The 26,757-nt window shown below is 34.0% G+C and overlaps 1 protein-coding gene and 1 long non-coding RNA gene across 2 annotated transcripts in view; one reads left to right on the top strand and one right to left on the bottom strand.

Annotated features, from left to right (window-relative positions):
• The window catches only part of LOC131383063 (uncharacterized), a 32,528-nt gene extending 17,424 nt beyond the window's left edge, over window positions 1-15,104 (bottom strand). Inside the window, exons 1-2 of the long non-coding RNA XR_009212786.1 lie at window positions 15,066-15,104; window positions 1,488-1,593 (exon numbers count right to left, since the gene is read on the bottom strand). This is a non-coding gene — a long non-coding RNA (uncharacterized LOC131383063). The remainder of the gene's footprint in view (window positions 1-1,487; window positions 1,594-15,065) is intronic.
• The window catches only part of RTKN2 (rhotekin 2), an 82,076-nt gene extending 56,160 nt beyond the window's left edge, over window positions 1-25,916 (top strand). Inside the window, exons 8-12 of the mRNA XM_032138136.2 lie at window positions 2,372-2,478; window positions 3,419-3,550; window positions 15,861-16,026; window positions 20,994-21,101; window positions 22,404-25,916. Of these exons, the coding sequence (XP_031994027.1) occupies window positions 2,372-2,478; window positions 3,419-3,550; window positions 15,861-16,026; window positions 20,994-21,101; window positions 22,404-22,939 (1,049 nt within the window). The 3' untranslated portion in view covers window positions 22,940-25,916. The remainder of the gene's footprint in view (window positions 1-2,371; window positions 2,479-3,418; window positions 3,551-15,860; window positions 16,027-20,993; window positions 21,102-22,403) is intronic.
• The last annotated feature ends 841 nt before the right edge of the window (window positions 25,917-26,757 follow it).

Here is a 26,757-nt window from a genome sequence, read left to right as displayed (position 1 = left end):
ACATTGTTGATATGTTTCATCAGTTTGGACAAAATCTCACTTATCTATTTGAAACTGCCTCTGCTGTTGTGTAGCTTTTGTCCTTTTTGCATGCCTGTTAAACCTATGTTAGTCTTTTTCATTGTATCCTTCATGTTTCTTACTCTTTATGATGTACTTTTCAACTAACTTACGGATATTTAGAACATAAGCTATTAATAAATCTGAGATTGCCTATATAAAGAAGTTTGCTTTCAAACTTTTAAATTTACAAATCAGAAAGTTGATTTCCAATGTATTACTGAAATACATGCTTTTACAGAATTTTCATTTCATTTGCTGCCTGTTTTAGGAAAGACAACTTTTGTTTATTCGTGTTTGCATTTTAGAATTGTATGTATTATGCTTGTGCATTTATTTTTCCCAGATTAAGCCCCTTATTTCTAAAATATAGCAGCTTTAAAAATATATTAATGAAAAAGATTTGAATAGTCTCAGAACATTGTTGTGTGCTATTCTATAGTAGAATCTTGGGTAGGTAAGTTTAATACTTTTTGGTTTTACTACAAACCTTCGCTGCCTTGCATGTATATATTAACTATTTTTACAAAAAAAATTCTAGGGCAATTAAAACTTTTAGGTAAATAATAGTTATGGCCAGTAGCTAGCCATTTTGTAGGCACTACCAACAGGGCACAGCGAAAACTTTAAAAATCATTTTTATGTGGTCCAGTGTGAACTAAGGGCCATATGTTGGGTTTTTATTTATACTCTGATGCCTAGAATAAATTATTTAGTGCTTTCCTCCATATAGATAGGTAGTACACAGGTAGGTATCTTCATTAAAGGAGTATCTTAATGTTTTTTGAAATAACTTTTTTAAACAATGTCAAACTTCCAGAAAAGTTGCAAGTTGAATGTCAAGATTTTTTTTTTTAATCAGAGATGGGTATCGGTATAACTCCTGGGTGCAAGCACTCCTCCCACCTTGGCATCCCGAGTAGCTGGGACTACAGGCACACACCACCACACTCAGCTTAAATGTCAAGATCTTTTTTCTTTCTCAAAAAAAATATGAGAGCAAGTTGCTTACATGATAGTCTGTACCCCAAAATGTATTAATACATATTTCCTACTATCAGGACATTCAGCTACATCATCATCACTCTTGAAGTCAAGAAATGAATACTAATACATTACCACCATATAATCCTCAGAGTCCATTCAAGATATTGCCCATTGTCACAATAATGTTCTTTATAGCAGAGGGATACAGTGCAGAATCATACAGTTCATTTAATTATCATGCTTTTTAATTTTCCTTCAATCTGGGCTAGTTCTTCATTCATTGGGCTCTAATGTTCAATGTGAGGCTCCTCTTCCCAGCCATACCTCTTTTACCCTGCTTGCTCAAGACAGAGTCCCAAATCTAGGCTGTGCCCCAGTGTCGTCACCCTCTCAGCCCCTTCAGGTGCTAATACCTCCTGCAGGCGGCCCCTGCTACTCACCATTCTCATTCTGCCTGTCTCCATCATCCACTTCTAGCACATCACAGCTCCTTCTCCAGTCCTGGCACAGATGTTCATGTTGGGGGCTCTATCTAATGGCTTATGACTGAATTGTTCAGCAAGAGAAGGGGAGGAGGAAGGGCCAAAAATGTTAAGTTATCTTAAGTTCTCTGAAATAATGTTTTTTGTTTTTGTTTTTGTTTTGCTTTGTTTTTGCTCTGTTGCCCAGGCTGGAGTGCAGCGGTGCAGTCTGAGCTCACTGCAACCTCCGTCTCCCGGGCTCTAGCCATTCTTCTGCCTCAGCCTCCCAAGCAGCTGGGACTACAAGCATGCACCACCATGCCCAGCTAATTTTTGTATTTTTAGTAGAGACAGGGTTTCACCATATTGGCCAGGCTGATGTCAAACTCCTGACCTCAAGTGATCGGCCTGCCTCAGCCTCGCAAAGTGAAATAATGTTTTATTCAGAGGATCACTTTTCTAATTATTATAATGAAAATCAGAGCAAAAAGTAGAATTTGACAAACATAAATTACTTTATTAGAATGTTTTTATATTAAATGAGATCACTTATATTCTCTGAACAACTTTCATTGAATAATTAAAATCAAACAAGAGACTAAACAGTTCATTTTTATTCAGGTGATAGCATGCTATAAACTGTCAGTTTAATATTATCCTGTCCTTTCTATTCTCGTATTTGATTTTCTCACTAAATATGGCACTGGTATTTGGGTAGGATAAATCTTTACATGAAACTAATTCTAAAATATGTTCTGTACAAAGCAAAACAAAATTGTAAAAAGAGAAAAATCAAAATGTATGATGACCTTAAATAAACTTATATTTATAACTTCATTTTTTTTTCTTTCTCCTTTAAATAGAGGAGTCTTCATTTTGGCTTCCCCTGTATGGCAACATGTGCTGCCGACTAGTTGCCCAGCCAGCTTGTATGGCTGAGGATGCATTTGCAGGATTTCTTAATCAGCAGGTTAGAGGACTTTAAATATCCTACAGCGATTGTAGCTCTACTTTAAATCTTAATATACTGGCAGTTGTTTCACCTTCTGATATTGAGAAGTATTTTTTAAGTCTTTTTTAAATGTCAGTTTTCTAAATGTTATCAGATATAAACTGTAGGGGGTGCGGGGTGAAAAGAATGACAAGGCAGGGAGGGATCTACTGCAATGTTGATGGCTAAGGCACTACCTCTCCATGCTCCTCTGCTTCATTAATAGCAGCAACAGGATAATCAGCAACAGAGGGCTCCTTGTGGAAACTGATGAGGGCTGCTCAACACCTTTCACATAAAGGTCTTTCTGGCAGACAGCGTTTGGCACGGTTTAGGACTCTGAGCTTCCAAAGCTGCCTGCCTCTGTGCCACCTACTGCTGATTTATTTATAACCATAGTTATTTATATTCAGTAAATAATTAATTGTGAACTTCAATGAATCAATAGCTTTTTCTAAAAGATTCCATTAGGAGGAAGGAAAATTTGCATTCTTAAAGGATAGTTGACATTTTCCGATGCTCTGAGAACAGTAAGGGAAAATAATATTTTGAACATATAGAATTGTTTTTATAATTTTCCTGAGTCATTTGATGAATTGCTATAGAATTCTAAGCACTAATTTTTAATCGACTAGCTTTTCTAAAACACCATTGATCTATGGTTTTATGTGTGTAAAAGTTAGGTGGTAATCGTTGCCTCCATTTCACTTAATGCCTTTAAGAATTCCAAACTTTTCTTCTCTGATATTAACATACTCTTGGATTTGGGGCAATTAACCTTTTGTATATCAAATTAATGGATAATTCCATCACATTTTAAAAATTCTAAATAACTAACCTTGATAAGTATTTTGATGAATTGAGTTAAAGTGATAATAACTTAAAATTGATAGTCTCTTGATTTTTTTTTTTTTTTCAGCAAATGGTAGAAGGTCTGATTAGTTGGAGAAGGCTGTATTGTGTTTTGCGAGGAGGTAAACTCTATTGTTTTTACAGTCCAGAGGAAATTGAAGCTAAAGTGGAACCAGCTTTGGTAGTACCCATTAACAAGGTAGAGGAAATGCTATTTTGAGAAAAAAAGATACATCTTAGGAAGTTTGTTTTTGTCTGTGCAGTTTACATTGTTGTTGTCTTAGAAATAAAAGAGAAGCACTGGTAAAAACAGGTTACTTCATAAATATGATTTAATCTGTTTGTTTTTCTATTAGAGCTTATCTGTTATAAGAAAATGTGTATTTCCTAAGAAAACAGTAATGGACATCTATACCAGTAAATAGGTTTTAAAGCAGAGAATATAACTCCACATTAACAGTATATTTAAATTTTTTATGAATTTATTTAAGAGATTAAACATAAATTGTTAGATCATGTTGTAATGATGCTGTTTCTAGTTAGTATTCAAATGAAGCCATAAAAAGACATTCTTGACTATACTTTCTGATTTCTTATGGGATTGATGGGCAATTGTCCCATCTTCTGTCAGAACAGAAAAGCCTGCCAGTCCATTTAGAATAGTTGAGCGCTTATACTGCATTTAAAAAGTAGTACCACACGACCTAGAGAATTTGTCAAGTATATATATACTGGTTTGATACAAAGGAGACTATTGAAATCTAGCTACAATTTTTTCATCTAGAATCCTATAGGAAAACTTCAATATAAGGCAGACTTAGTTTCTTCTACTTCACAGTCGTAAATTTAGCTTTGTCTATTATTCAAGTCTAGTGTTGATTAGGGGATTTTTCTTTCCTCATTTTTTAGAGCATTCCTACTCTAGAATAAATGCATTTCTAGACCGAAATATCATGGTTTTTGCCTGTGGGCTGCCCCTAATTGTTTCTAGTTATTCTACTTTGCTTGTCTTTGGTGTGGTTGAAGTGTATGATAAAACATGAGCCATCACATTTGTTCTCCTTGTCTTTGAAGTTATCCTTTAAAGAAGAATGTAAAGTTGTATGTCCTTTTATATAATAGTTGTATTCCTGAAAACCCGTAGGTACCAGTCTACTAATCTATAAAGACTTGAGTTTCATGATCTTCTCCAGTAATAACATTTTTGTCTATTTCTATTCCGCTTTTAGAAATTACACTGCTTTTTACTTACAGAAAGTCTTTTAGTGAGACCTTTTATTATATAAATTCACCTAATTTAACTTTTGTTTAAACTGTTTTGACAAATCAAGGACATAATACATCAGTATTATAATGAATCTATTTTGGCTTAGAAAATTCGGTTTTTGAAATACATAATTTTATTAATGAAAAATTGACATGCTTTTTTCATTACTTGCCAACTTTTTATTTTGTTTGGTTTATGCAGTGTTGTATTTCCTGCCGCTTTTTCACTTTAGTCTTTTGAAAATTTCAGATGGAAAAATTGAAACAGAATAATGAACACCTGTATACCATTCATCTAGATTCTTCAGCTGTTGTTAACATTTTGCCACATTTGCTTTCTCTCTAGTTAAAATTTTTTTCTGAACCATTTTAAAATCAGTTGCAAACAACATAACGTTTCTTCTCTGAATATGTTAGCATATTTCTCCTAAAACCAAGGACACTTTTTCGTAACCATATTATTGTCATGCTCAAAAAGTTTATTGTTGATACAATATTATCTAATATACAGAAGAAATTGCTCTAATTGTCCCCAAAATATCCTTTCTAATTTTTATTTAGTGTTTGATCCAGGACCTTATCAAGGATCATGTACTGCATCTGGTCAGCATTTCCTTTGATTCCTTTCATCTAAATTGTGCCCTTCACCTCCTGCCTTTATTTATGCCTTTCATTACATTGACATTTTTTCAAAGTCCAGGCCAGTTTTCTTAGAATTTCTCCAAATCTATACGTAACTAATTATTTCACTAGATTCAGCTTAAATAATTTTGGTAAAAGTTCTTTGTATATGATTATGTCTACGTTGGCTTTTACTAAATAGCTGAGGAGTAAAAATGAAATCCTACCAATTTTTTTCTTATATTTTATACCATAGAATATTCAGTCATAAAATGTAATCTAAACAAATGATATTTTTAAAGTCATTAGTTTTATTTGAAGACAGTCTTGAAGGAATTCAGCTTGCCTTATCTTAGCCCTTTAAGGTAGGCAAAGCAGCTATGGCAGCCCTGTTTTACAGGTATATTATTTCTTTTTTTTTTTTTTTCTGAGATGGAGTCTCGCTCTGTCACCCAGGCTGGAGTGCAGTGGCACAGTCTCGGCTCACTGCAAGCTCTGCCTCCCGGATTCACGCCATTCTCCTGCCTCAGCCTCTCCAAGTAGCTGGGACTACAGGCGCCCGCCACTATGCCCAGCTAATTTTTTTGTATTTTTAGTAGAGACGGGGTTTCACCGTGGTCTCGATCTCCTGACCTCGTGATCCGCCCGCCTCGGCCTCCCAAAGTGCTGGGATTACAAGCGTGAGCCACCCCGCCCGGCCTATATTATTTCTTTTACAAGTGAAGAAATAGTCTCAGAGATCAGATAGAACTTTCCAAATTAGTAAGGAAAATTATATGGCTCACCCTTTTCCTAATGAGTAGGAAAAAATAGATAAAAATTCATGGACTGTTTTTGCTATTTCCTCATAGGCGTACTGCTAGACTAGATTTGGAAGGCAAAATTAGACTTTTTCCTCTCTTCATATCACTGTAAATAAATTTTGAAAGTTAAAAAGTAGCTATAAAATGAGGTTCTGAGGATGAAGCCACAGTAGACTTATAGGCGATGGCTTAGGCATGTGTGTGGACACTTTACGATTTAAATTTAAGAGAACATTTATAATAAAACTGTGTTATTGTAGTCAGTGTGTCTGTATTTTCAGTCTGATGACAAGGATCTAATTCCAGAAAAGTGGTGACAATGTTTATATGGCCTGACTGAATTGACCTATTTTAATTGATTTACTTTTCCTTGTGGTAATAAAGGCTGATGGCGAGGTGACTAATGAGATTTTGTAGTCAATCAGTGGCATTGTTAAGATGACTGAAATCAGCAGACTTAAAATTCCAGTGTTTCTTCCACAATTAGCCATTACATATCACAGGAAAATTATTAATTTAGTAATTTATATAGATTTAGCCTTATACTTGGAGACAATGTGAGCTACATTTGACCTTGAGGACTGGTGAGTTAATTATCTCTTCCATTGTACATAACTTCTGTGTAAAGTACAAAAGAGCATTTTAAAATTAGACATGAAATAAGAGTTAAGGTTGGAAAGATATATTTATTATTATTATAGAATATAAATATAATTTAATTGTTAATCTCAAAGATGAAACTGATGACAAAGTATTCTGTTTTCCTTCTTTGCAATATTGCCATCTTAATTTTCTCCAGTGTAGGTTTCCTGTGTTTTTCTCTTTAGAAGCCTTTTTCTCTTTGTAGTTCTTACTTCTACCTCAGGCTTCCTTTGAATTTTTCCATTCACCTGAAAACTTCCCTCTTAATAGTAAATTCACTGATCTCCTTATTGAAAAAATCAAGCACTATCCCAGTCAAATATATTTGTTACTTCCTAAAACATGACTGTTATGTAATTATTTTTCCTTTTAAAGTAATTTTTGTAATAGTTGAGCACTATTCTCAACTTACAAAATGATTCAAATGTACAGAAAAGTTGGGAAAAAAAAAACTATACTGATGGCCCATATACATACCACCTAGACTCAGCAGTTAACATTTTGTCATATTTACATTATCTCTTTGATTAAATCTATATTTTTTGATGACCCATTTGAACATAAGACTTTGATATCATGATACTTCATTCCTGAATACTTCAACATGTAACTCCTATTAATAAAAATAGGGACCTTTTATATATATATATAATCATAATACCATTATCACAGCTAAGAAAATTAAAAATAACTTTTTTATGTCACCTAATATTCAGTCCATATTCAGATTTCCCCGTTTTCCCAAAATGGCCTTTTACCTCAGGTCTTCAGTCCAGGATTATTCAAGGATTATGCATCCTCGACAGTTCTTCTAATTTGTAAATGAGGTCTAGAGGCTTGATTGTATTTATGTAAAACATTTTTATTAGAATATTTTATGGTTGATGACAGACAAGTACTTTATAGAGCCTCCCGTTAGGAGGCTCATGATGTCAGGTTGATGCCCTCTCTCCAACATAAAGTAATCTTCCCTCTTTACGATTACCAAGTAGCCAGTGAGGAGACACCTTGGCACTGTGTGACTGTGTTTGTTTTCTAACAATCTTTCACATAATGGTTTTAGCCACCTGTGATTATCTTTGTCTAAATCAGTTATTACACGGGAGATTCTGGGTGATTTTCTCATACTACTTTCATTCTACATATGTCCTTCCTTTTGGCATTCTTTTTGTAAAGAAGTTTTTCTTATCAACTAGGGATGAATTACAGTCTCTTGTGAAAAGGCAGGATAAATACTTGGTATCTTAATTGCCAATTTTCAGGGTAAGAAGTTGGTGTCATGTATTGGTATTGCAGTGGTATTGGTAATATATATTGGAGTTGATATTACTCCCTCCAGGGATAGCAGATGAGTGTTATCTTCCTCCCTCCCCTACCTTCACTGTCTTATATAGTGATAAATTCATAGGTTTTTATCTATTCAGTGTTTTAAATTACTTGGTTTTTAAATCTAAGTTAGATATTTTGATTGTTTTTCTTACCTTGCAAATTTGTAAGGGAGACATGCTATTAGCGTTTTCTTTTTGTTTGTTTGTTTGTTTGTTTGTTTGAGACAGGGTCTGGCCCTGTCTCTCAGGCTGGAGTGCAATGGTGCCATCACAGCTCACTGCAGCCTCCACCTCCCAGACATAAGGGATCCTCCCACCGTAACCTCCCTAGTAGCTGGGACTACAGGTACATGCCACCACACCTAGCTAATTTTTGTATTTTTTGTAAAGACAGGGTTTCACCATGTTACCCAGGCTGGTCTCAAACTCCTGGGCTCAAGCAATCTGCCTGCCTCAGCCTCCCAAAGTGCTGGGATTACAAGTATGAGCCACCATACCCAGCTTCTTAGTATATTCTTTTTTTTTTTTTCCTATTTAGTTGTTTATTTATTTTTGAGATGGAGTCTTACTCTGTTGCCCAGGCTGGATTGCAGTGGTGCCATCTTGGCTCACTGCAACCTCCACCTCCCGGCTTCCAGCTATTCTCCTGCCTCAGCCTCCTGAGTAGCTGGGATTATAGGCACCTACCACCATGCCCAGCTAATTTTTGAAGTTTTCGCTGTGCCCTTTTGGTAGTGCCTACAAAACGGCTAGCTACTGGCCATAACTATTATTTACCTAAAAGTTTTAATTACCCCAGAATTTTTTTTTTTTTTTTAAGTAGAGACGGAGTTTCACCATGTTGCCCAGGGTGGTCTCGAACAGTGTATTCTTAAATAAACAAAGGATAAAAACCAGTTTGGTATTTTCTGATACAGCAGGTAAGGATCAAATAAAACTTTTAAGAATAGTGTTTCTCGGCTGGGTGCGGTAGCTCACACCTGTAATCCCAGCACTTTGGGAGGTCAGCACGGGCGGATCACGAGATCAGGAGATTGAGACCATCCTGGCTAACAGGGTGAAACCCCATCTCTACTAAAAACACAAAAAATTAGCCAGGCATGGCGGCACACACCTGTAGTCCCAGTTACTCGGGAGGCTAAGGCAGGATAATTGCTTGAACTTGGGAGGTGGAGGTTGCAGTGAGCCAAGATTGTGCCACTGCACTCCAGCCTGGGCGACAGAGTGAGACTCCATCTCAAGCAAAAAGAATACTGTTTCTCTTTTAGTGTTTAGTATATTTCTAATGGTTAGTCTCTAAGATCTTTAAGCTTAATAATGTTAAACATTAAATACAAATCAGAGTTTTTTGTCTTTGGTTGTCTTTCTTCTTTTCTCATGAAAATAATTTTCCTTAATGCTACTTAAAAATTATTTGAAAACATAAATTTCACAGTTGGTAAGGTATATAAATAATAGTTCTGTTATTTAGATCACAGGATCTGTTCTCAAGCTATAATTCTTGTCCTCCTAAATGGCATTTCTTGTAAGGCTAAGTTAGTTCATTAATTTTCATAGGGAGCTGTCTGTGGAAATAGTCACATTAAGGGAAGAAAAGCCTAAAAGCTATTCCCCTCCCATTGTCAATCCAAATTTGAAAGGGTGATTTACTTCAAAGTGATTGCTTCAAATTCAGAAAACTTCACAAGAATGTTCTTGAGCAAGACATTCTCAATAACAGGTACTTAACTGAATTTCCTACACATTATAGAAAGCATTTTGTTAACTAAAGCTTTATCCATTGTCAATATGGTGAGGGGTATGATGGTTAAAAAAAAGTGTGAGTCTTTGAGATCAAGTATTTTCTTGTTTTAAATATTATATACATCATTCATTTTAATAAAATCTGTACTAAACAAGTCAATAACACTGCTTAGTGTAGTAGACCTTGGATAAATTGTTTTGAAAATACTTTTAACCATTATATTTATCATAGAACCTAGAAAGCAAAATTATTATGAAGCACATGGGATTTTAATCCAATTATGTTAGTTTCCTTAATATCTAATCATACCAACTATTCAGATTTTTAAAAGTAAATATAGCAAAAATAATTTTTCAAACATTTTCCTGTAGGAGTTTACATCTGATTTAATTAATATAAATTTAAAATAATTATATTAAACTGATACTAATCATACCTCATGGTTGGTTTAACTTATAGCTATGCGTTACATATTTCAAACATTCCTTGTCGTATATACGAAGATAATCTTTTTTGTCATTAGCGTATATATAAAGTCTAAAGCTTGTTTTTAGCACCAACATTTTGTCTTCATTGCTGATTAATAGGACTTCAGATGAAGCACTTTTCAAATAACTCATTTATCTTTATAGCATGTTTGTAAGGAAGATGTGAGATATTATCTGCATTACAGCCAAGAAAGAGGCATTAATAATAGACTGACTTTGGTTTTTGTGTTTGTATTTTATTTTTTAATTGTTTTCTTTGGAAAAAAATTCAAGGTAATTTATACATAGAATAGTATAAATGAACCCATTTGTACTCTCACACATTGCCCCATTAGATATATTTTGAAGCAAATCCTAGAGACCATATAATTTTACTTGTAAATATTCCAGTTGTCACACTTAAGAAAATTTATGGTTTTATATATAAGTTGTCATATGTAGATATAATTATATGTAGTTAATATATCGTTAAAAATCCAGGCAGTCTTTAAGATCCCTAGTCTCAATTTTTGTAAGTTTTTGAGTTAGGATCCAAATAAGGGCCACATATTATGGTTGATTGATTAGGTCTTTTAAGTCTCTTTAGAAAAAGGAATGCTTACACATTGTCGGTGGGGGTGTAAATTAGTTCAGCCATTGTGAAAGACAGTGTGTTGGTTCCTCAAAGACCTAAAGACAGATACCATTCGACCCAGCAATCCCATTACTGGGTATATACCCAAAAGAATATAAATCTATTATAAAGACACATGCACGCATATTTTCATTGCAGCACCATTCACAGTAGCAAAGACATGGAATCAACCTAAATGCCCATCAGCGGTGGGCTGGATCAAGAAAATGTGGTACACATACACCATGGAATGCTTTGCAGCCATAAAAATGAACTAGATCATATGTCCTTTGCAAGGACATAGATGGAGCTGGAGGCCATTATCCTTAGCAAACTAACACAGGAACAGAAAACCAAATACCACATTTTCTCACTTATAAGTGAGAGCTAAATGATGAGAACACATGGACATATAGAGGGTAACAACACATTCTGAGGCCTATCGGAGAGTGTGGAGGGTGGGAAGAGGGAGATCAGGAAAAATAACTAATGGTTACTAGGCTTAATACCTGGGTGATTAAATAATCTTTACAGCAGACCTCCATGATACAAGTTTACCTATGTAACAAACCTGCACTTGTACCCCTGAACTTAAAAGTTTAATAATAATAATAATAATAGTGAATATGTTGACTTATGTTCACTCCAACCTCAAACTCCCCCCTTCAAACACACACACACACACACACACACCATAGATAATTTATTTGCTGAAGAAACTGATCTTTTATCCTGCAGGGTTTTTCCATAGTCTGGATTTTTCTAGTTGCATCCCTGGATTGCCATTTTTCTTTCCTTTTTCTTTTTTTTGAGACGGAGTTTCACTCATGTTGCCCAGGCTGGAGAGCAGTGGAGCAATCTCGGCTTATTGCAACCTCTGCCTCCCAAGTTCAAGTGATTCCTCCTGCCTCAGCCTCCCGAGTAGCTGGGTTTACAGGCATGCACCACCACGCCCAGCTAATTTTGTATTTTTAGTAGAGATGGGATTTCACGTTGGTCAGGCTGGTCTTGAACTTCCGACCTCAAGTGATCCACCTGCCTCCACCTCCCAAAGTGCTGGGATTACTGGCATGAGCCACCGCACCTAGCCTGCCTTTTTTCTTATATTTTTGGATCATATTCAGGTTTGTTGGTTGGTTAGTAAGAATACATTTTAGGAAGGGTCATATACTTTCATCAAGAAGCATTATCATGTATCTAGGTCTTCCACTCATCTTAACAACCACTGATGAGCATTGTTTAGATCCATTATTTCATTAAGGATTACAAACTGGTAGTATTTATACATTCCTTATAGCTGGAATGCCTGTACTTCATCAGCTATTTGGTTACCCTGAAGTACAATTCTTATAGGGAAGACAGGATAAGTGCTTGGGTTTTTTTTTGTTGTTTTTTTGTTTGTTTGTTTGCTTGTTTGTTTTTTCCCATTTATATGTCAGTTACCAAAACAATGAGATGGTTTCCTACCGTGTTTCACAGGTGACCAATGAGTTAGTTTTTAAATATTGTTATGAATTTTTGGATTTAAATATGTGTCATGTGTCTGTCCCTTGCCATTGCTATTCTGATCAATGTTCTAATCAATGTCCAATGTTTGACTAGTAGAAGCCCCTTCGAGTTGACTCTTGAATCCTTTTGACATAACCCTAGGAATCTTAGATTTCTGATAGGACAGGATGTTCCAGAATCATCTTACACCTTTCCTGGCCCAGGCTGAGAGTCAGCCATTTCTTCAAAAAGCTCTGATTTTTTTAGTAAAGAGTATTTAGAGACCATAATCTGGGTGCATTTTTTATGGTCGTATAGTCAAAAGTAACATATATAATTTATAAATGTAGTCCTGATCTAGTAATTTTCCATGTATATAGAAATGAAGAGGAGGAAGTACAGTTTTAATTCAAAATAATAATTTTTAAAAACCTAAATGAAACTTTCCTGTGACTTTAGAGTTTATGTTTTATTACAAAATTGACTTCCCAGTTTATGTTTTTATTGATTTCACTTGGCATTCTCTAGGTAACACCACCATCTCATGGAGTGAAAAATTGCAGACTGACGAAAAGCAAACCCAGCTACAGAATAAAATTACACAGTGAATAATCTCAAATCTATTTACAAATCAAGAAAAGTTGACTATAAAACCCCCTAGATAATTGAAGTTTTGAGATTAGCAAAAACAATACAGGAAGCGCTGGGCTTAATAGACTACTTCTCACAGAACATGTTTCCTCATAAAGAATTGGATTGGAGATTATTTCTAGGATCTGGGTCTATCAATACAAAACTTTTTAATCATTATTTGAGTTGTTCTTTTCCTATTTCATTTGTTCTTTAAATATTTTTTAGCCATTTACTGAGTACTAGGCAATATTTTAGGTGGCAGAAATATGGGGGGAGGCAGGGAATTACCAAGTTCCTTGTTTTCACACCCTAAGAGGAGATACTTCACTTTTATAAACACATAAGCCCATAAATAACAGTCCTAAAATTCACCTTAGTGTTTTCTAATCACTTCCTTTTTTGAGAATTGAAGACCTGAGAACTATTGTTGATATTTTCCCACAGTGAAAAAACAGCTTGCATGAACTTTCTGACACTCTAAGAAACTTTACTTGTATTAATCACTTTTTCTTCGACATGCATTTTTTTGGTTAAGTTTTCCATTAAATTATTTTGGATGATAACATATAGAAGTTAATTCAAATTCTGCATTTCATTTGCACCTTTTAAAAACCTCTCAGGTTTTAAAAATGTAGTGATATTTATGGCTACCAGAATTAATGGAGTATACACAGTAGTATTTATATATTTTTGCATTATATTCTCTTAGAAGGATATAAATGATTGAGTTCATCAGATTTTCTATGTAGTGGTTTCATTTGAAATGATACCTTGGTAAAAATATCCAAATTCATCTATAAAAATCAAATTTCCGTTATTTAAAGATTGACTCCACTTTAATCCTTTATACAAAAAGTAGTCAGAAATGTTTATTAAAATGGAATTGGTGGAGGGAAGCACAATTTCAGTAACAAGAATACTTTTTATTTTATTTTATTTTGTAATACAATAGAGGGTTTTTCCCCTACTGTGATTTAACCTTCAATTAGTCTGATAAGAGTAGCATATCAAAGATTCTTCCTAGAGCTTAAGGCATTCTCTGCTTGTGATTATAAGCTTTATATTTACAGTGGATGATTAGGTGCATCTTTGAGCTCCAAGGATACCATTTAGGGCAAAATTTGTTACATAATAAAAATAATTACTTAAAAGAATTAATTCACAAAGTTTATTACCAAGACATAGAAGTGTAAAAAGACTCTATTATGATAAAATTAAGATACTGGGCATAAGTCCCATTACAGTCCTCTAAAGACACTCACATTCCTAGATTTCTACTGTGACAGGATAGACTGTCTCTAAGATGGTTAATGATTGTTATATTTTGTGATACTCTAAAGGTTCAAAGTTATGTTGCTGCTTTATACAACAAACATTTTTCCCCTACGGTTTTTGAATAAGAATTTATTCCTTCAGAAAGGAATTCCTTGTGTAGTATATATGATGTTCACCTGCCTGTATTTATCCATTTTTCAGGGAATGGATAGCTTTTCTTCCTAACCCTGCTACTTCTGTAATGACTACATAATATCCATATTGTATGTATATGTAGGTTTTGGCGTGTGACTGTATAGCGTCTCCTCACACTTTACTCAGTGAAGAATTTCTTTCTATTCTTAATCAGCTTTTATTACTACCAGCCAAAATATTCTTGTCACACATTACAGTAGGCTTAACCATGATTCTCTTGAACCACTATGTACAGTGCAGTAGCCACTATCCCGGAGTCACTGTTAGACACTTACAATGTGGCTGGTCCAGATCGAGATGCGCTGTAAGTGTAAAATACAAACTGGATTTTGAAGGCTTAGTATGAAAGCCTTCAACATATTTCAGATATGCTGAGTTACATGAAATACATCGTTAAATTAATTTCAGCAGTTTCTTTTTACTTATTGTGGTTTTTAGAAAATTTTCAATTACATATGTGGCTCACATTGTACTTATACTGGACAGCATTGCCCTAGAATAGTGTAAGGGAGTTATTATCTAGGCATCAAATCTCTATCTTTGTGTAACAGATAGTTCTAGTACAGACTTTATCCCCCAATATTCCTTGGTCAAAGCTACATGTAGTTGCCAGCTTACCATGTGGCATGGCTGCGCCTGTGTGTGACTTGGGAATAGACTTCTCAGAATCTTCTAAGTATAGAATCAATAAGTGTCATCATAATAGCATTCTAGTATCACTCAGAAAAAAGGTTTAGACTATCAGCATGAATGAAACCATTGTCTTTGTGGTAGTGTTGTACTTAGCACTTTAAAAATAATTTAAACATTATAAAGATTATATTACTTTATGGATCTTTAGCTATGGACTTTGTAAATGAATGTTACATACAAAATAAATGTTAATGAGAAAAACCTGTTTTGCTACAGTAAACACTAAGTTACGGTTTTACGACTTTAACTGATAGCACTAGATGTTATGCATGAATATTAGAATAAGAAACATACTTTACTGATTCTTCCATTTTATTAATTTGAAATATGGTTAACATAATCCACATTATAGCTGTGACATGCTGTACTTGTTTTATTGGAAATTTTAAGATGTATGTAAAAGACAGTAAACTTCCACTTAAACTGAGATAGATCAAAACAGGGGTTATGTTTTAATCTCATGTAATTTAGCATAAGTGCTATATATAGCATAATTTAAGACATTATTCAGTTTTTTTATATAAAGCATTCTTTTTTAAAAACCTAGATTGGAGTTTGAATATAAAAAATTCTCAAAATTACATGTTTTAAATTTCAAATGATCACCAATAAGATTATGGTTACATCAGGTATAAATATGGTAGCTAAGCAATAAAACATTTGTTTAATCATTACAGAAATTTTCTCATGCAAAACCCCAATTTTTTTCTTAATTTTTAGGAAACCAGAATCCGGGCAATGGATAAGGATGCCAAGAAGAGAATCCATAATTTCTCTGTCATCAATCCTGTTCCTGGACAAGCTATAACTCAGATTTTTGCAGCTGACAATAGAGAAGATCTTCAGAAGTGGATGGAAGCCTTCTGGCAGCATTTCTTTGATCTTAGTAAATAGATATTTGGATTTTTTTAATTGCGTATTTATGTAGCCTAAAAGGATGTGCACAGCAATCTTAAAATTATAATCTTATAGTTTGTAGCAAAAATTTTTTTATGTTCTTGAAAAAATGGTAGTATATCATCAATGCACTGATGCTTCTTTCTCTCAATCGCTTTCCAGTGCCTGACTGACTATTGTATAGTATACGTTTGGATTCTAGCATCTCTACCTCCTACTTTTTGAAGCTCCCTTTGGTCACTAAAACAACCAGACCATATTCTCTCAAAATATTAGGATTTAACTGTTGAAAGCAATGTGTTTGATACAAGGGATAAGAAGCCATTCGAGGAACAAAAAACTTTTCCAGGATAATGATGATCCTAAAATATTGAAACATTCAGGAGTCTCACTTTTGTAGCCTTCCCTTAACTCCAGATTTGTTATCATCTTCTTGGACATCATCCAGACAGGTTTCTTTTTAAACCACACACATACGATTTTCTCATCTCAATAATACAGTCCAATGACATGGACATAAAAACAATGGATGGTAATGTAATAGGGCTCTAGTGTGTAAAATATATGAGGTTCTAATATTTCTCAAGGAGGAATTTTATCAACAGGAAAATACTGAAATCGTAACAGTTCTTTGTGTTTACTGACAGTAAGTTCAATAGCATATTATCATTATATTGAAAATGTAGAATGTTGATAATGTCTGTTTCTGATCAAACAAAGCCTGCTGATAGATACTACCAGTATTTTGTCTACTGAATGCTATTCCATAGAAAGTTGAGACATTTCCAAAAAAAGGAAATTATTTCTGCAACTCATAGAAATAATCCTAGGGACAGACATTTTAGGAATTCTGTTTTCTGGATCACTATGAGGAAGAGTTAATACCTGCAGCTCTCAAGTTAGAAATTGGGTAAGAGGCAAGAAAGGGATCTAAATTTATGGATTATTTCCCATATAACAGATTATTTCATTTATTTCTTATAACACTCCTGTGAGGTAGAAATTATTTCCCTTTGCTCTGAAGATGAGAAAACTTAGGCCTGAAGAGGTTTCTGGTTCACAGCATTGAACTAGAGGATTCCCTCCATGGCCTTCTTGGATTGTTTAGGACTTGTTTTCCTTAAGTATCATCCCTAGATACTCAATAAATGTTCAAATATTCATTTCATGCTTATCAGCATGTACCACATTTATTTAGTTAAAATTTTCAGGCCAGGCACGGTGGCTCACGCCTGTAATCCCAGCACTCTGGGAGGCTGAGGCAGGCGGATCACCTGAAGTCAGGAGTTTGAGACCAGCCTGACCTACATGGTAAAACCCCATGTCTACTAAAAACACAAAAATTAGCCAGGCGTGGTGGCACGTGCCTGCAGTCCCAGCTACTTGGGAGGCTGAGGCAGGAGAATTGCTTGAAGCCGGGAGGCGGAGGTTGCAGTGAGCCAAGATCTCGCCTGTACACTGCAACCTGGGCAACAGAGCAAGACTCTTGTCTTAAAAAAAAAAATTTTTTTTCAGCAGATCTCAGGTATATAACTTAAAAGACAAGAACTTCCTTGCTTTTGCTAATCATAGCTAAAACTTTAACCATTTTCCTAAATGCTGTTAGAGAATCTGTCTTATAAATGACTATCTTATTTTTAGAAATGATTTTGATATTTTTATTTTATTTATTTTTATTTTTATTTTTTTGAGATGGAGTTTCGCTCTTGTTGCCCAGGCTGGAGTGCAATGGCACAATCTTGGCTCACCGCAACCTCTGCCTCCCGGGTTCAAGTGATTCTCCTGCCTCAGTCTCCCGAGTAGCTGGGATTACAGGCATGTGCCACCACGCCCAGCTAATTTTGTATTTTTAGGACAGACGGGATTTCTCCATGTTGGTCAGGCTGGTCTCGAACTCCAGACCTCAGGTGATCCGCCTACCTCGGCCCCCCAAAGTGCTGGGATTACAGGTGTGAGCCACCGCACCCAGCTATTCTATAATTGTTATGTGCATAAAAACAGGAGAGGTAAATGAAGGTGATAATACCAGAATCTTGTAGTCTAGATATCAGCTACTATTAGATGATCATCTCATGCTTTCATTCTCTAGATTATGTGAAATAATTTATCATGCTAAAATGGGGATTTGAAGGAATAAGAACCTCATGACATTTTTCTACTGTCAACATAATAAGGAAGTGATGACAACTTGGTTCTTGGGTCTGGTTACTTTTTTGGTATTTAATGCTTTTTTGCATAAAAACTGCCAACCTATGTAATTTTTATAGTACAAATTCTATTACATTTATACTTCAAAATTCAGAATTCATTGTGTATGGATATATTAAGCGAAGATGGAGGTATTTATACCATACTAAAAATTTGACTTGTACTTTAAAATTTTAACTTTCCTAGTGACAGGTACAACCTCTTGTGATCCTGGTTGAAGTATGGTACGTAGAACAAAGTACAGGATAGATATTCAGGGCAGAATAAAGTAAGAGAAATTTAATATTGAGAGCAAATTTCAATTATTTGGCGCTATTTAAGAATAGAAAACCAGGAAAGTGAGATAATTAGAACTCAGGAGGAAACACTTATGGAGGTAGATCTGTTTAGCCTGGGGAAGAATAGCCTAGGGTGGATGTTGGTGGGCAAGGGGGATGTAATAACTATTTTTAATATTTGTGAGTTAACAAACATGTAAAAGAGGAGTGACACGTGTTCTGGATGGTCAATAGGAGTGGAGCAAAGAATGGTAGGTCAAAGATACAGAAAAGTAAGGTAGATTTGGAACATTACATTTTTAAAAAATATTTAACAATATAAATATTGAGTTACTTTAGGAGCTTAGCATAAAAAATTATTTTGACTGGGAACACTCTAACAGTAAATGGTATTTTAGGAAACATCTTCAATATATAAATTGTTATGTGAACAAAACATACCCATTTAATATTTCATATTGCGCCCTTGTTTTCATGTTAGCATACTGGCTATCATGTATAGCTATGCATAGAGTTTTATTTACTGGCAAAATAAATGTTTCAATTGTAAAGTCTTGACCCATGAACACATTTGTACCTCTGACTTTAGCAACACGTGAAATAATGTGGCATTATATTCCAGTTTTCATTGTAACTCGTATTCTGCTACTAGTTTAACAATGAAATGCTTTCATTTATCAATATAGAGGAAATACTATACTTTATAATAATTTTTCTAAGAATGTGACAGAAATGTGTGCCAGTTTAAAGTGTTTCATTATTTTTCCATTAGATATGGGTTTTTTTTCTTGCCCCCAAGAAGAAAAAAACTGGCTCTTATATATTTATCTATAAAAGGAAGTGTGGGGAGGAATAAGTTATCAGATCTCAGATCCTACTAGATATACATTCTAGGGATCAACCTTTGAAGCCTTGTACTTGAGAATTTATTCCCTTTATCAGTTGCTATGTGGCTTATTTTGAAATTTTTATCCTATTCAGTGCTTAGCATCATAATAAAACATGCTGAAAGGCTTTTTGATGTTTCTTAACTAACAGTGGTGGATTTTTAATTTATGCATATATTATCATATTACTATGATAGTATATTCAACTACAAACAACAAAAATGAGTAATTTTACTAAACATGAAGTGTCCTTAGTTTTTAAGTCATAGAAAATAATCAAGTTGGATATGAAATATGGATATACAACATAGGTGTATTATTTACTTTTCTACTGGTATAAGATAGGCTATAAGAAGGTGAACCTCAGTAACTTACTCTTATAAAATTAATATACAGATACGTAGGAACTAGCATAGTTGCTGTCCAGCATGCAGGTGCACAACACGTATGAAAAGATTAAATTTTTAGACATCACTCAGGAGAAATCTAAAAAATTTAAGATTAAAATAGTGTGAAACATAATTAAAATAAAAATTAATGTCCACACTTAAATTTTAACTTAATAGTTGATTTTATTTAAGAGTATTTTTTTCTTATTCCAAATGCCTTTATTTAATGTGTCCTTCCTAAAACAAATTAGACTCAGAATTTTATTGGGCGATATGACTTAATAGGTTTTTATATACCTTTTAAAACCTAAATGAAAATACAGTGTTTTTCTAGAGTTAAATGATTTTGAAAAGCATGATAATCATCTTAAAGGGACAGTTGTTAAATAAATAATTTTTATTTCTTAATCAAAATTTTCATGGTTAAAACCATTTTTGAGAACTTCACTCCTTTATGTTTTTTTCTATTTCCTTCTAGGTAACCATATTTCAGTTGATTGTTTAACCTTTCAACATCTTGAATACTTAATGTTTAATATTTAAAAGAAGAGAACCTGCACAAACTTTTGCAATAAATAGAAATTTTAAAGTAGTTCTTAACCATTTAGTTAAATAGGATAGTATTTAATAGCCTAGAGATTTTAGCCTAATGTCTTTGCATAGAAGTATTTCTTTTTTTTTTTTCTTTTTTTGAGACAGAGTCTCCCTCTATTGCCCAGTCTGGAGTGCAGTGGTACAATCTCAGCTCATTGTAACCTCTGCCTCCCGAGTTCAAGCGATCCTCCTACCTCAGCCTCCCGAGTAGAGGGGACTACAGTCACCTGCCACCACACCCGGCTAGTTTTTGTATTTTTAGTAGAGAAGGGGTTTCCCCATGTTGGCCAGGCTGGTCTTGAACTCCTGACCTCAGGTGATCCGCCCACCTACGCCTTCCAACTTGCTGGGATTACAGGCATGAGCCACCGTGCCCGGCGGAACTTTATTTTTTAAATAGATTACTTTTATGTTCAGGCCTGGACTTCGAAATTATGGATAGTACTAGGTTTTTCTGCAAGCCTCCCTTAAGGCAGTGCTTTATTTATAAATTCACTGATTTTTATTCAAAGCAAAAATGTATTGCTATCTATTAAAAATGAAATATATATCTTCACATTTATGTTTTAAACTAGTCTACCTTTTTTCTGTCTGTCTTAGGCCAATGGAAGCATTGTTGTGAAGAACTTATGAAAATTGAGATTATGTCACCACGGAAACCACCTTTGTTCTTGACAAAAGAGGCAACCTCAGTCTACCATGATATGAGTAAGTGGAGTTTGTCTTTTCTAAGCTTCAGGATAACAAAAACAACATTGTCCATACTCAAGCAGCTTATTCTATTGACATTAAAATGCTAAAATTTTCAGGGCACAATCAAAATGAATGAAAAAAGACTATGATTATAGACTAAAGAACTCATGTTTAATAGATGAATTAATACAAAATAATGAATACACATTTTTTCATAGTCTGAATGCTTAAGATCAAACAAAAAATTTAAGGCTTAAAATGAGTAAAGGTGCACTGAAAATAAATATTAGCTGAGTAGCTGATGAAAATTCTGAAAATAAACACTTGCAGATTCTAAAATGTAATCATGTTCAGTAATTTTTTTCTGTATTTTATTAAATTTGTTTTCAAGTAGTGTTGATAAGTGCATATTAATGAATGGAAGCTTTCATCTCTAGCCGGAAAAAAAAAATTGGTTAAGTTTAATACTTTGGAAAATTTTAAATTTCTAGACTCACTAATATTCAATTTCCCACACCTTGAAGGGTGTTTATTTTTGTGCAATTGCCTCAGTAAATAATGCTGTGAACAAGCGCAAGTCAGTCTAAATTCTGTTTAATTTGCCACCAATGTACCTGTACTTACATTCACTTTAAAATGTTAGGTTAAAAATGATACATTTGGGTTCACACATTTTAAAATACTAGTAATTCATTTAATAGACATTTATCTCTGTTCTTTTATTTTTCCCAAGGAAAGTTTTACCCACCACCCTTATTACCAAAGTGGTATGAGGGCTTCACTCTGTTTTCCTGGGTTTTTGGTTTTAAGCATTTTCCCTTTTAACAGAGACTTTGCTGGTCTACAGGAAAGAATACTCATCTAAATACAGTCATCCTAATATATATCTAGCTTTTGTAAAAAGGAAATCTCTTACCTAGCAGTCAGAATAAGGTTTTAAATCCAAGAAATGTTATCTCATACTTAATCTATAGAATTTTTTAGAAAACTCATATAACTCCACTTCTTTGAAAGCTGGATTTTGCTGATTTATATAGGAATATATTTATAAATGTGTATGTATTATGTACATTATATGTATATTATATATGTTTTACATACTATGTATTATGTGGATGTTTACATATATAATGTATGATTGGTGCAGTGCATGATCTTTTTAGTTCTAATGGTGTGGTTATTTTTACAAGTGAACGTTTTCCTTATAGTCTTTGATGACCATTATATATAGCATACTAGTTTGGAAAAGAATGTGTTCAGATAAAGTGCATACTGCTTTTGAATTTTTTCATGTTTTTTTTCTTAAAATTATTATAGGCATTGATTCACCTATGAAACTTGAAAGTCTAACGGATATAATACAAAAAAAAATTGAAGAGACAAATGTGCAGTTCCTTACTGGTCAGCATGAAGAATGCTTACCACCTCCTTGGGCCACACTCTTTGATGGTAACCATCAAATGGTCATCCAGAAAAAGGTACTGTCTCCTGCAAGTGAGCCATTACATGACGAAAAAGGGAAAAAGAGACAAGCTCCCCTTCCTCCTTCTGATAAACTTCCATTCAGCTTAAAATCACAGAGTAACACAGATCAATTGGTTAAGGACAGCTGGGGAAAAACAAGTGTATCTCAGACATCGTCTTTGGATACCAAACTATCAACCCTAATGCATCACTTACCGAAACCAATGGCTGCTCCTCGAAAACTTCTCCCTGCCAGGAAAAATAGATTAAGTGATGGTGAGCACACAGACACTAAAACCAATTTTGAAGCCAAGCCAGTGCCAGCTCCAAGGCAGAAATCCATCAAAGACATTCTGGACCCTAGATCATGGCTGCAGGCACAAGTATAGAAAACTCTTAATGATAAAACATTTAACAAAATCTATAACTGTGAAGCTTAATTCATAGGCATTATAGAATAAAGTGTAATTATATAGGTAAATATGATAGTGATTTATACCAATAATTAATAAGCTATTAGGTATAGAAAAACATTTTATAATGAAGAAATGGATTTCTCTTTTACTCCTGATTTGCAAAATGTAAGTGATTTCTCCAGCAGTGTGCAAGAGGCAGTTTCTAGACAATATCCTAATTGTTGGAAGGGTTAATTTATTCCTGAATTAGTACCAGGCAGTGAATAAGCCCTAGGCAGAATAAAGCATTAAAATTTCTTTTGGGGAGAGACTGTCTAGTAATTTAAAATGTGTTAAATATGAGCCATATTCTCATTGTGAGAATTTTAATACTAATGGAATGTTTCAAAGGTTTTATTCAAACCACAAATTATAGAATCCACCCAAGAAAATTCTCTTCTTAGCATTCTGGAATTCTCATCTAATGGTTCACTGGCTCTCATCTATTGTTTAACTCACTAGTTTATAGGCCTGACCTTTTAAATTCCTGGGATAAATTTTGCAATATTAAATTCTTCATCTTTAAAGGGAATTTGTAATATGCTATTCAAACTTGTTTCCTTGATGAGCCCTGAAATACTGTTGACATTAACTTTCATTAATGAAGCATAACACTTATTAGTTTAGAAAAACGATAGATGAAATGCTCTTTACATTCAATTTTCTGTGTGTGGTGCTAATTTCCATTGTGACTTTGGAATTTAGGGAAGTGAGTAGCTGATCAACACCTTAAAATTCATTTAATACTTATTTAAAAAGAAGATGAGAGATTCAAAAATATCACAAAAGTTGGCCATGGTAAATAATTTTCAGAATTCTTTTTTAAAATTTTAATTAGATTTCCTTTTCCTAGTAAGAGTTGATGTCTGCTAGCGGTATTTTTCATTAAATGTCATATTCTTACAACAATGACATTGGAATCATTTCCATAGGAGGTAATTTCCATAGCAACTAATCATAGTGACCCAAACAGGATTATAAAGTCAAGTGAGGAATAAATAGCATAAAAATACCTTAAAGGAACAAAAAATCCATTTTTTATAATAATGCTTTTTGTAAACAAGAGCAGAACAGTTTTAAAAATCTAATCAGAATTTCCAAATAAAACAGTTTCCATAAGGTGTCAGCAACAGCACTAAAAATCTCAAATCACACTGAACCCTAAATGTCATTGCAAGAAATAAAAATTTAAGAATTAAATTGCTGCCCTGTGTATAATCTCTTGAGATCTTTTTAAAGCTAGCAAGAATTCTATTTGGATCAGAACTACATTATTACAAAACAAAATGAACACTTGACCAAAAAAACCACATTAATTTAAATGGAGCCTTTCATTATTTTCAGATAGCAGGGTCTTTTTCATTTATAGAGAATGATGTAACTGCCAGGACACTTTTGTGTTTGCCCAGGACTCCTAGTAAGAATTGAATCTTGAGGGAGTAATGATAACAAAAGGTTTCTTGTGACTGGTAACACCAGGACAGACACAGGTTTTCGTGAGAAGAAAATACTATATGCCTGCTTGATAGCATGTAGAGATCATCACATGTATGGAAACCTTAAAAAGTGGACTTATTTTTTCTAACTAGAAGGCTCTCAAAGCTTCTGTTATGACTGCCATTTCAATAAATGACATTAAAAATCTAAAGGATATTATTGTTTGAATTTTTTGGTTATTTTTTAAAACCTCATTGCTGTTTTTGACAGCATTTGTGACTGTCATTGCCACTAAATTATTGAGCTAGAAGATGCTGCAGGCAAAATTGTTTTGAAGCTGGCATCTAAGCATTCTTTTTTTTTCCTAGTTGACACCTTCTTTTATTACAAATCAGTATTAAAACTTCCAGATTATATTCTTGCCATTTTTCCTCATGCAGATAACAGCAGGAAGGATTTAAGGTGTATAAGAAAAAGAAAGTGTTCATGTAGAAATTATCTAGCAGTTGTGCCCTCAGAGCAGAACTTTGAAACAGGACTGAAGCCCTTTTTACCTAGAACCATTTAAAAGCCTGAGCAAGGACCACCACCCCCTCCCCACCAAATTATTCGGTCTCTTTCTGGGGGGCCCAGCTTACTGTATGTTACAAGTCTTTGAAATGGGTCTGGTGTCTTCAGCTCCTGAAATGCTAATTTAACCCTTACCTAGGGACTGTAGTTATAATACAAAGTTGGTTTCCTTCCTTCCTTCCTTCCTTCCTTCCCTCCCTCCTTCCCTCCCTCCTTCCTTCCTTCCTTTTTGTCTTTGTTTCTTTCTCTGGCCCCCTCTCCGTCTCATCCCCTTTTCCCACTTTCCTTCTGTCTCTCCTTCCTCCCTTCCTTTACAGTTTAAAAAAAAAATCTAAAAATAGTTAAGCACTGTGTCAAAGAGTGTTTCAAAAGAAGTGTTTGTTTTCCCATTTCTTAAAGCAGAAGTTTATGACAAATACGCCATGTAATATGAAAGCTGCTTCGGCTTTTTATGAGCTTTGACATTCCTTGTTTGTCCTTTTAATTTGTTTCTTGATATATGAAGACTATAAACTTGAAACAAAGAGTTAGCTGTCAGCTCTTGATAATATAATTGGGGAAATAGAATAGATACTTTATGATATGATAATTCTGATGATCTAAAGATAATGTCTTAGACAATTACATTTCAAGCTCTGGGATATAAATTATGAAGTCAGCATTAAGATAGTATTATTTTTAATTGCTACTAAGTGGTAACTTTTGTATTTTAATATCTTGCAAGGGCAAAGAAGGCATTTTTAAAATTCTAAATGCACACCTCCTAAGGTAAATAGTCTTTCAAAAATATCAGGCATGCTAACTCTTGCTGAGTTTTGTTAAATCCTCCTTAGCTGTCTGCAATGCCCCCTGACTTCTTTTAAATGGATGTGAATTTATGTGGAAAACTAAATCCATTTATTATAAATGCCTTATCTTTACCCTTTGGGATCTTACTAAATGCATTTTACCTGCTACTATTTATTAAAAATGGAAGCTGTCTTGAATTAGAGACACCTCACATAAGGTAGGTTAAGCAGTCAAGTATTTCTTTAGGCTTATGTTCAGCACCTCAGCCACCTACTGAGAAGTTAATTAATTCAGTCCAAAATGAAATTATAGGGCAGTTTGGTGCAATTTATGTTAAATGCCATTTGAATGTAATCACCTGTGTTACCACGAATGAGGTACAACTATACTACATGGACAGAATGCTGCATTGCACCATGAGCAAGAACTGCTCTGCAAGAAAAATATCTGTCCCTGTAGTCTGAATTTATCATAACTCATTTTCTTGTTAAAGAGTGAATTACTGAATAGTAATTAAACTTTAATTAACTGATGACCATTTATATTCTAGTAGCTATCTTCACTATTAGTCTTAAATTATAACTTTACATTGTCATTTTCCCCTTACATTTCAAAGGCATCACTATTTTTAAGTGTTTACATATGTTTACATGTTTGTGTGTAACTGCTTCATTGCTATTAATAGTCAAATGAAATCTGCTTATTCTGGATCATAGATGTTCTTAGTTAACTCTGGGAAAGATGTTACCTTTGGGTTTTTAAAAGACAAGTCATCATTTGAAAATATATTAGGGTGTGTTATTTTCCAACATGCTTGTGTAATTGGCTTTGTTTATAATTTTTATTTTTTAATATGGGTCAAACTTCTGGATTAAAAAGTATATCATGGACATACATTTTTTAAAGTACCAAAGGTATTTGGTAAGCAAGCCCAAGTCATGTAACTGAAACTTCTA

Source organism: Hylobates moloch, unplaced genomic scaffold, assembly GCF_009828535.3.
Source record: "Hylobates moloch isolate HMO894 unplaced genomic scaffold, HMol_V3 SCAFFOLD_3, whole genome shotgun sequence".
NCBI classification, from domain to species: domain Eukaryota; kingdom Metazoa; phylum Chordata; class Mammalia; order Primates; family Hylobatidae; genus Hylobates; species Hylobates moloch.
Note: the sequence above shows the minus strand (reverse complement) of the source record. Positions and strands in the feature narration are given on the sequence as shown.